Genomic DNA, 11,712 nt, shown 5'->3' on the forward strand with positions numbered 1-11,712 from the left:
AAAATCAATGGATTTTATTACTGTTTGATATCAAATCGCTCATAAAAATTTCATGCTGGCCTAATTTGAGGAAAAAATTCATTTACATCCAATTTAGAAAAAGTAACGTTCAAATATTTTAATTCCAATTATGATTCTTAGAAAGGGCTCAATTGTATTCATGGTCTGTCGTCAGGGGGTAGGGTGGGTAGTCCCGGATTATGAGGGCCCACTACCTGCTAGACACACGCCCGAAGTCGACGGAAAAATATCTTCCCCGCTCATGTCCCGCACACAGTGGCAGAAAAATTTTGACGCTCCCGCAGCTAAAGGGTTAAAAACTCTTGTGGAACATACAATAGTGTCGCTTCATTATGTTTCCTGTCAACAAGCTCCACCAAGTATCGCCTTCCAACCTTAAGCTGTTCACATTACGATTGTCCGAGCGATCGTCCTAACGATAGTTGGCCGAACTAGCCGTGTGAATGCATGTCCTGACAATAGTTCTGAACGTTGCCACTTTACCATGGTTAGGCAATGGGAGACCGTAAACGGAAGCAACAAGAGAAAAGCAAAAGTTCGTGAAGCTCTGTTCGCTCTATCTTTTTCATTGATTTGTCCTAGGAAGGAAGAATATGGGCGGGAGAAAAATTATTCGTTAAATGCAAGTTGATCACTGTAATATCTTGTCCCTGTATACCTCAACAGCTTTGCTAACCGTCAATTTCTCGTTCACTTAAGATTTCAGCACAAGAGGGCGGCACATGTTTTGACCATCGTCGTGTGAATGCACGATTGTTTCGACGATTGCTGGAACAATCGTAATCTGAACAAAGCATAACCTCTAAGTCCTACCGAGTTGGGCAGTTTCCTCCCAGTGTATGCTGTGGTTTTCCCAGGCACAGCATTTGCCCAATTATCAAAGTTACCGAGTCGGCGTCGATGCCCATTCACCATGGTCTCAATGGCACTCTCCGCCCCTCCAATGCCTAACGAGAGGAAAGCTTTTTCCATCTTTGTAGTACGATAACAATATACCTCTATCGTCCCAAAACGGACCACCTAATGGTTTCTTCTATGGCCTTGCAATCCCTTCAGGGACGACTGAGACACATTGCGTTTAAAATCGTCTTATAATGAGTTTCGTCGCTGAGATAGCGTAAATATTATTTTAAGCTCCTGGAATGACACACGCTGAGATCATAAAATAGGTTACACTTGCCATTTGTATTAAATCTGTCCTTAAAATGTCAATTTTTTCTGTAAGGAGCTGTATTTTATGGAGATACGCCGATATTCTTCTTTCAGCGACCGTTGAATCCTTGAATATATACACTTTTTTACTTAGGCTGGAAAAAAATCAATGGTAAATACAACAAAATCTCCGAACACAAGCCATATTACAATAACGGGAGTAAGAAATTGTGTTCGCAGAGTAAGTAAATATCGTAAATATCTCACAAAACAGTGATAAACTCTTTTTAACTTCTTCGCGGGCTGCCGAGTCCAATTTTGCATATTCGGAGCCTCATTTGTATAATGCAAAGAAACGAGAAATATCCGTCATCCTATCGGCATAAAATGCTTTCGACAGTTCTGCCCATAGAGGTTCTCTATGGCATTGCGAAAACATGAATGGCGAAACGTGTCGGCTCATGAAAATTTTCCCTGGAGCAGGTCGCCTTATGATTTCGAGTTTATCACACAATCAGGGTTGCCGACTTAAAAAAAATATAGGGGGGGGGGGCAAACCGGCGATCTTGCACCGGGAAATTTTATAAGTAGTGAGTTTAAAGTTTTTTGAGCATTTTAAAAGACTCATATGATCAAAATTAGAACCCTGATAACACGAATCTCGATATCTGGACTCTCCGGGGAAAATAGACAAGCTTGACACATTTTCTCATCACACCCAGAACGAATTTTTGGAGGGGGATCGGGCCCCCTCAGGCCCCATGGAGTTTTCGCCACTGCGCACAATACCTAAAAATTATCTTCTTAGCAGATGATTTTTTTGAATGTAAATATGTTATTAATAGAGTCGTTAATCTTGTATCATCAGTGACTGCACTTTCCTATGCATTATTGCGGCGATGTTTTTTTTCTAAATCGAACTACATGAAGATAGCAAATTACGTACAGTCAGTGAAAACGAGTAAAACGAAATGTTATCAGAAAAATGTATTTATGATCATCATTGCTAAAATAGCTAGGCCCAGCCTTGTTATCCAAATAGGTTCAACGCTATCATAAGGGTACAGTTATATACTTTGATATTTACGAGACCGTAGTCACAAACAAGGAGGTATCACAATGTAGGTATTCATCTGGCAAATACCGATGACGGAAGTGTGTTATGGTAATCTATGGCCCTATGTGATTGTAATCTAATTTTGAGTTTAACATTTGCCTTGGTTTGAGGAAATATTCGAGTAAATTATGATTAAAACTTCAAAATAATATTGAATGATGAAACTAATAGCAATCATCACTCCCAATTCAGCTACTCCTGCACGTCTGCTTCCAGCATACCCAAGCTTCCCATAAACGACAACCAATGCGCAATCGCCTGCGCACTGCTGCCAAAACGCGGAGAAAATCAAACGCAAATACGTTTTTCTGTGACGGCGCAGCGAGCTAGCGAGCCGTCATCAACTTTCAAAGACGGGTTTTAATTTTTCAGTTGCCAAGCCTTCCGTGGCTCAATTGGGAAGCTCCGGCCGCCCTTGAGTGGTCAGCTCAAAATCCATTACCTTCTTCTTCATCTCGTGATCGCATGCATCAAAAATTTCGCAAATACTCTCAACCAATCCGAATAAAAACCGTTAACAGTGATATCTATCCTTCTTATCCACTATTTTCAGTTAAGAGAATCGCAACTATTTTCGCCCGAGCGTTGACTGGTAGCATCTTGAATTGGCAATCCCTGCACTTCAATTCTTTATGTGTCACCAAAGATTAGATAAGACCGTTCTCTGTGGGTATACAGGCCTCACTCTATGCCACTGTACGAGTAGATGTCTTTCAAGTTGTGTCTGACGAATATATCCGCCATTTTTTTCTTCAACTCCCGTTATTTGAGAAGTATTTTCCATCAATTTGTATTGAGATTTATGTAAGCTCAAAGAGGCAGTAAAAAAAGGGTTTGCTTCATACGAGTATAATTATTTTCCCAAGTCGGTAACAGAAGTAATTTTTTTCGTTTCAGGATTGTTATCTCTGCATTGGGAATAGAATAGCTAAGAGGAGCGAAAAGCGATTACAACCACATTGACTAACCTATTGGGTAAGTAATTTCAAACTCATTTATTCTACGCCTTTCTTGGAATTGTCCAATACTATCGGCGATATCCAAAATCAGCGATTGAGGAATTGTTCGTGCCTGTGGATGGGCTTTACCAAACCTTCTTCATGGGATGTTGCCGCGAATTATTTCCAATTAAATTCCCCTTTGTCCTGAAACACATAGTCGTGTAAAAGCCCTTTCCTCCAAGCCACGTCTTCAATTTTACTTAAAGGTGGAAGTCAGACTGCACTAGATCGGAATGACACCGCGGTTGATCGAGAATGTCCCGTTGAAATAGCTCGAGGAGCCGTTGCGCAGCATCAGCTATAAGGTTCATGATCAGAACACTTCCTCAAGTCTGACAGTACTTTCTTTTGTTTTGGATGGGAATGGAATAGATGTACTGGTTCACACTGTTTCATACTCAATCCAGAAAGCATTAAAAATACTTTGTCGGGATAAATGTCAAGACTTCTCAATGCTGGGTGATTTCTTTTCGTCGACGCAAGTTGACACTCGTCGACACAAGTCGTGTTTTCTGCTTTCCATTCGTTGGAGGTGCTCAGGGATGCCGACTTACAAAAAATATTGGGGGGCCCAAACTCGGGATCTTGCCCCGGGAAATTTTATAATTAGTGAGTTTTAAGATTTTATGCATTTTAGAAGAGTCATATGATCAACATTAGAACCCTGATTACTCGAATCTCGATATCTGGACACTCCGGGGAAAATTAAAAAGCATGACACATTTATTCCTCACACCCTTAACGAATTTTTGAGGGGGCTCGGGCCCCCTCAGGCCCCATGGAGTCTGTGCCACTGGAGGTGCCGACACAGGCGGACTCACACCGACTCTGACGAAAATCTGAGTTTGAGACAGTGGACAGGGAAATTGCGCATGCATAAATGTTTAGGCGCCTTAGACCAGTATTGGAGATAACACTATTTTTATAAGATTACAAGTTTTGTACTGGAGTTGAAACATTTTTTAAAATAAGTTATTGGCAAGTGTGCGATATGTTCAAGGTATGGCGTTTTAAATAAATGGGTTATATGCAGAGATAATAAAGCATTTTTTTAAATTTGCAGTAGTTATTATAGAATGGTGAGTTGATTCTTATCGTTATTTTAAAGTTTTGTGATTTTGAGTGATATTATTTCTAAATATACCTGCCATGCCTATAACTAAGTCGAATTACATTGGCTATAAACTGCTCTTCGTTCCTCTAAAATAAAAGACAATTTTCAGCGCAAGTTTTACTTTAAACGGTCAAGAGAACAATCCAAATGTCCAATGATCAGAATCCAACATTGGTCAATAATATCAACAAAAAACATTCCAGATCTTCATTCTGAATCACTTACATCGTTCTCTTTGGATAAATTTCCCGGTGTTCTGAACTCGTGTTCTACCAAGTTTTATGCGCATCAACCACTGCGCACACGGTGCTTTCCATTCGTTGCTGGCTAGGAGTTGACTAGAGTTAACACAAGGTGACGCGAGAGTCGCCTGAATGGAAAGCACACGCTAAAACCATTCGGCGAGTTCTCTGGATTTATCTCCGCTGCACGCACTTGGCGGGAGAATTAATTGAGGCTATGCAACTTATGAGATTGTACCCACTACCTTTAAACTAAGAACTTATGGTCAGCAATGAATAGCACGTGAGGTGCTGAGGACACGCTCTTTCTATGTGTTCGCTGTACCTGCCTGTCACTAGTAAGGTGTTTTTGCTGAACGATGAGAGGTTGAAAATAAACTGCCCTCGAATAATGGTTCTTTTATCAATATAGTGAAGCAGCCCAGTGAAACTCGCAATGAAATCTAAATTAACCTTTTCGAATGACCCTTTCGAAAAACTTTTAGGTTCTCTTCTGTCATCTGACTCCTTCATTTCATTTGATTTTTATATGGTCATTTGACACTATGTGTTAAATGAAATAGGTAATGAAAAGTAGAATTTCTTATACCAAAAAGGACTCAGGTTCAGGTAATCGGAGTTTTACTTTAATAGACCTTTCTCATACGCTTTACAATTGACGCAAGTGTTGTGGGGGCCCTCAGCGATTGCCGACCTGGCCAAACTCCCTTTGAAGATAAGAGAAAAATGTAAGGGGTATAATCAGAGCAGCTTGTATGCATTACACATTTTATATTCGCTTCATGATAAACGCGAGTTTTGTAGGGGCCCTCGGCAATTTTTCACCTGGCCAGAATACCCCCGAAGATAGGAGAAAAATATGGGGGAGATATGCAGAGCAGCGTGTATACATGACTGAGGGAATATTTTAAACGGAGCTATTCTCCATTGTCAACATCTTTCAAGGTTTCGCTATCGAGTCTGTAGTCTGATGGTTAAGTGCAGTAATGTTATATAGTTGATGGCATAGATGGGAGGACGACCAAGAGCAAAGTTAACTTGAATTTCTAAGAGGAGAGAAGTAAGTGAGGAAGATCAGTGGCGCAGCGAGGGGGTTCTGGTAGATAAAACCCCCCAAATCTCACAGAAATTTTTAAGTTAAATCTATTTTACTTAATTGGATTAATATTGCTTACATAATAGTGTTAAGATTAATAAAATATCCCTCAGAAGGCCGTAAAAATCACCATTTTTAACCATTTACCTTAATTTTTTCCGGCTGAAGGCCTCCGCACTTCCTGCTTACCCTGGCGGGTATGCAGTATCTCAATCACCCAAGTATTAGTTGCGCCTGATACCCCCCCTAGCCTTAATTCCTAGCTGCGCCCCTGAGGTGGATAACCTGGCGTAAGCATACTTTCAATGAATGAAACCAACATGGACGCATCTAGGAATTAAGGCTGGGTGGAGTTTCAAATTAAGTTGATACTCAGGAACATGAATATTGTTTTAATATCTGTTTTTTCCTTGTCCACATCTACTTTCCCATCTTATAATGTCAGATCATAGATTTTCATGAGTACATTCCCTATTTTCATATAAACCTGACTTCCGTTGTAATTCTAGGTTCCGTAGTATACGATCGGTACACCCGCTTGGTTTCACGTAGAAAATTGTCCCAAATACCTTTTGGCGTCGCCATATCTATTTTTGTCTCCAGCGGAATTGTTTAATCCATGAAGAAACGATCGTTTTGAGTGATTGCGTTTAAAGAATGCCATTCTGGAGCATTTTCCTTTTTACTCTTGGTTGCATGGTAAGCGAGATATTTTTTCTCAAGTCACGCTTATGCTTTAGTTGTTATGTTTCCACTCTGCTATTGACCACTTTTAAGGTAATAATTTCATATTCATTCTTTTTCTTTGCAGTCAATACATCATCCTTTCGTAGCAACATTGGGATCGTGTGTTACTCCTTGCTGACCATTGCCATCACGCCTGGTTCCCATTGGCAACTCCCTGTGTTCTGAATCCAACATTTTCTTAAGTAATTGTTTCAGTCTTTCGAAATAATGGCAAGCAACATTTCTGCTAGCGGCGCAGAGCAATTTGTTGTGGAGAGGCTCATTTCTGGATTGGTGACTGGTTCATTCCTCCAGCATAAGGAGCTATTGGACATGTTGGAAGACGTGTATGTGCGGCACGCGCGACAAAGAACACTCTTGCACCTTGGGGTGGGACTTGGTAAGGCCGATTGGGTGCAGGAGTTATTGGCAAGAGGGGCTGATACAGACATTGCAGATGACAGTCAACAGAATGCACTTTCTTCAGCCGAAGAGATGGTGCAGCAGTTCCCTGATGATGTGGACCGTGAAAAAGTTCTAAATTTGGTGAAGTTGGTTCACAGGAGAGACCAAGTTATTTTGCGTCGTCTGGGATCATCTTCGAGTAGGAGCACTGATCATGTAATACCCGTGGCTAGCCCAGAATGTGATATTGCATCTCCCAAGTCCTCCATGGACTCGTTGAGGCGAGAGATGAAAGCTCTTGTGCGACAGCTGAGCTCATCGCTGGAGGAGCTCAAGGCGGAAGTTTGTGCACTTGCTCAGGGTTGCGTTGCTTGGAAGAGGCCGTGAAGTCAACAGTGGAGGATGTGACCTCAGTCAAGTTTGGTCTAGGAGGGGAGTCTGTCGTGAGAACTCCTCCACCTGATCCAGCCACGGCTAGGTTGGAGTGCGTGGACGCCATGTTGCGTAGGACGACGATAGTTTATGGAAATGGAATGGAAGTGATCTGTAGATTGTATGAGAGACTGTATGATGGATATGAATATACTGCGTGTATTATTAAGTTTTTGAGTGGGGATGATCGGGTGAAGGAGATGGTGGATTTAGAATCTGAGAACATTGAAAGGATGAAGGAGAAGGTTGTAGATTTGGATGGGGCTCAGAGGAAAGGGATTTATTGGTATTCATTTTATGATTTTGAGAGTGAGACTATATTTGGGTGCAGAGGATTGTTCTGGTAATTAGGAGATAATCATATGTGCTAATTTAGCTTTGGCTCTCTCACAATTATCTCTCAAGTTAGTTTTTGTTAATGAGTGGAGGCCATATAGCTCTTTGTTTTGTGGATCCATAATAAGTGATAATAAGAGGGGCAGCTGCCGCAAGCCAACATGCCTTTGCCTTCAGTGTCTTCCCATCCAATGCATAATTGATGAACCATTCTATATCCTCTCCCCTCTTCCTCCTCTCCTCCAACTCCTCTATAGCCTTCATCCACTCACGCTCTCGTTCCTCATCTCCCTTGCTATATGGCCTCCCCTCATTACCAAAAACTAATTTCAGAGATAATTGTGAGAGGGTCCGAGATTTATTAGCACATACGGCTTTCTCTCTATCACCAGAACAATCCTTTGCACCCAAATACACAGTCTCACTCTCAAAATCACAAAATGAACACCATTCACTCCCATTCAGCCGACTCCCATCCAAATCGACAACCTTCTCCTTCATCCTTTCAATGTTCTCAGATTCTAAGTCCACCATCACTTTCACCCTTACAGCAGGGGAGATGTCGGACGCGAGTGTGAGTGGATGAGGGCTCTAGAGGAGGCGGAGGAGAGGAGGAAGAGGGGAGGGGGATTTGATATGTATGTCGATTATGCATTGGATCGGAGGATACAGTCGGCGAAGTTATGTTACCTCGCCGCTGTTGTCCCTCGTGTTTTCAGTTACAGTAAATCCATCGAAGCAAGAGCTTTCCTCCAGCACCGTGTCCCTCTCCTCTCCTTTTACACAAAAAAACGTGATGCACTGCTAGCCAAGGCGAGGGTGAGTTCTGTCTCTATTTATCACATTTAAACTTCCCCTCTCTCAATATTCCCACTGCATCGATTATTTCCTTTCCTTTTCGTTGGCCTCCCTTTCTAATACAAACAATATCAAGAGATGGATTACATTCATTTTTGTCTTGGCATTACAGTCTGGAGTCTGCTAGTTGGGTTAGGAGGTTAAAAAAATATTTCCGAATATATAATGGTTGTGCTTATGTGGAATGTTTACGTATGTCATGGTCTTAATCAAAATATTAAAAATCATAATAAAAAGCTTTATTAGAATATAAATCGTTTATTCGTAAATTTAAATATCAACGTAGTTTAAATTATTAAAAGATTTGTTCGTAATTTAATTTTCCAAGATTTGCCAAAATATGGCCATTCATTGGAGATATTTTATATGTGATGGTGAAGTGGAACTCCTCGACATATTAAATATTTGTTCCTTGTTGTCTATGAGAAGTTTAATTTTATGTTAGAAAAGTGTAGCTGTTTCACCATATTTAATGGCAATAAAGTTTCGTTTAACATTCTTAAAATTCTTCATATTCCGAGTTGCAGTTATTTTAAAAAAATGACGAGTGTTACTGCCATAATATGCTCAAAGATGTCGTAATTTTAAAATTTTCACTGTTAAAATATTAAACTCCACCTATCTGAGGGATATATAATAAATTATAAGGTAATACAATATAAGGAAGTAAAAGATCGTCAATATTCAAATCCATAAGACATTAATCTAGTGATATGAAATTCCACACAGTTGTTGGTCTTGCCATTTTTTGATTAGTAAAATAAATGATTCTCTTAGAACGGAGGTTAGTTTGAGAATACTTTACAACTTTTTCTTTAATTATTGCCATCACCGTTTTGTTAAAGGGGTAATATCTCATCTCACTATGAATTTGGACCTAATGTTAACATTGCATTTTGGTTGTGATTGCATAGGTTTTCCACGGTTGCATAAATTAATTTCAAATCTTTTCTTGCAGAGATGAATTTGGTCTGACATACTTTGGAGGACATGATGAAGCCAGTCCTAAAAAGAAAATTATGTTTACATTCATTAGATATTCATCTAGCCTCAGTTTTTGTACAGTTGGGTTAACTTAATCAGTGTTTTGTTTCCTGCTATTGTTACAGCTATCATATGTTAACACTCACTTGTCTTTTAGTTATTTCATGTTTGTTACATGGAATTCACTGCTTTCATTAGGTTGGTATTAACATTTTGAGATTTTAGATTTTTTTAATTTTTCATATGTTGCACCATTTGACTGTATTTCTTTATTTTCGGTCTAATTATATGTTATTCATTCACGCCTTTCAAAAATTTTACTTTTGTTAAGATCAATATATTGTAGTGGTCCCAATTCACTCCTCTCCGTTTTCAGGCTAGACCTTTAAGCCTTCCCCACGGGATTTGACCGGGGATGATGAGTCGGGGTTCCGCTAAATAAAGGTGGCGCTGTTCGGCCGTGACGGACGATGACACCGTACGGTCGAAGAGCGATTGATGCCCCTCCACAACCAGACTTATGTCGCGTAAATGAAATGAGGGCACAGATTTGGTTCCCCGGGTTCCATGTACGCAGCGTTACTACTCTGAGAGGCGATCGAATGAAGGATGTTTCGACGACTTTGGAAAGATAAACAAAATATGTCCTTTTCACAGCGCATTTATTGAAAAAAAATAAAGAAAGAAAAGAAATAGCCCTCTTCAACATACACGGCGTCTCCTTCAATAAACAAAGAGAATAATGAACTCTTCAAAACGCACGGCGTCTCCTTTAAATATAAAATATTAGAAATGGGATACCAGATTGGGGGCGAGGCCCAGGAAATCGCCTCAAATGATGCCCGTGATGGACACCCATTCGAAAATGGAGAATTTCACTTAAAGCTCACTGTCTCTGGCCTTCTATTTCTGACGATTGAATTACCAAGGGATGACAACACACTGAGATAAGTTTCGAGAGTTCGAAACTCAAAAATACATGTAGGGAGTCAATGATAACTGAAAATGTGGGAACCGTCGGCCCATGTGGCGTAGAGAATTCTCGCGACGTTTGTTTAGTTGGATCCTGCATGAACCTTGGGTGTTGATTGAGGCGTGTCAATGAGGCAATGATGCCTGCCCTCGAATACTGCCCGGCACACCACCTTTTGCAGAGTGCTCTTCGCTCTTCTCTTGGCCGCGCTCTCGTGCCTTGGCTAGATGTTCTTGGTTCCACTACGACGGCGGACTCCTTGCTGTGAACCACTCCTCCACAACTGTGGGCACCCATCTCACTCTCTCTCAATCCGAGAAATAATCCTTACTGGCCAAAATCGCGAAAACCTCTAATAATCGGCTCTCCGGAATAGGGATTTTACTTTTTAAATATGCGATGTTCTCAGACCATCACAATATGCTATGTATCGATGGACTATTCCTTCCGATATTTGTTGCCCTATCTCTGTAGATGAATGACTGCATCGAATGAAGCACATTCAATGAATTTGCGTCTCATTGAATGTGATATCATCAAATTTGGAATTTATTAATGAGTGCAGCTAATTGTTGTGAATCTTTTTCTAACAAAGCAAATGATGTACCATTCGGATAAAATAAAATTATTCTAGCTCAAAATGTCAATAATTTCTTTTAGATTAGAAATTGGAATCATGTGTGGTATATTGGGTTCCAATAAAAAAATTCTATCCCTCATCAAAGCCGAGGCAATATTTTTCAATTTTATAGGCATAAGATATGTATTAACATTGAAAATGAAAATAATTGGGCTTAGCACTTAAAAAGGATTAGTGAAATAGGATGTCCTCCTAATCCAAGGAGGATTAAACTCATTTTAATGGCTGGAGGTAATTCACGTCTAACAGACTGGTGGCATATACATACATAATACCGTGTTGTGATGGTGACTGTAAGTTTAACATGGGGAGATAAATGGCCTTATGTATTTATTTTTAAATATTATTACATACTCGGATGAATTACTAAAATTGAAGATCCTCCATTTAACCAATTTCTCTGGTATTTATTACCTGGAGGTACAGCTCCCCCTCTTAAGGCATCATTTCTCATTGTGTGTAATTTAGTGGTATCAATAATATTTCATTGATATTGAAGGCCAAATGTTGGTTTCCGCTCATGATAAGTTAATAAAACCATTTACAGAAACATCGAAAGTTTAAAACAACTTGTTTTCTTTTAGAAAGGTGAATATGGCTCTTCATGCTGATGGA

General features: G+C 40.1%; 1 protein-coding gene across 1 annotated transcript; it reads left to right on the forward strand.

The window, feature by feature from the left end:
- The first annotated feature begins 3,182 nt into the window (after positions 1-3,182).
- LOC124170249 lies at positions 3,183-8,846 on the forward strand. Its single transcript, XM_046548973.1, has 2 exons — positions 3,183-3,265; positions 6,555-8,846. Exon 2 carries the CDS (start codon positions 6,698-6,700, stop codon positions 7,259-7,261), a length of 564 nt encoding a protein of 187 aa, XP_046404929.1. The 5' UTR covers positions 3,183-3,265; positions 6,555-6,697; the 3' UTR covers positions 7,262-8,846.
- The last annotated feature ends 2,866 nt before the right edge of the window (positions 8,847-11,712 follow it).

Source organism: Ischnura elegans, chromosome 13 (genome assembly GCF_921293095.1).
Source record: "Ischnura elegans chromosome 13, ioIscEleg1.1, whole genome shotgun sequence".
NCBI classification, from domain to species: Eukaryota; Metazoa; Arthropoda; class Insecta; order Odonata; family Coenagrionidae; genus Ischnura; species Ischnura elegans.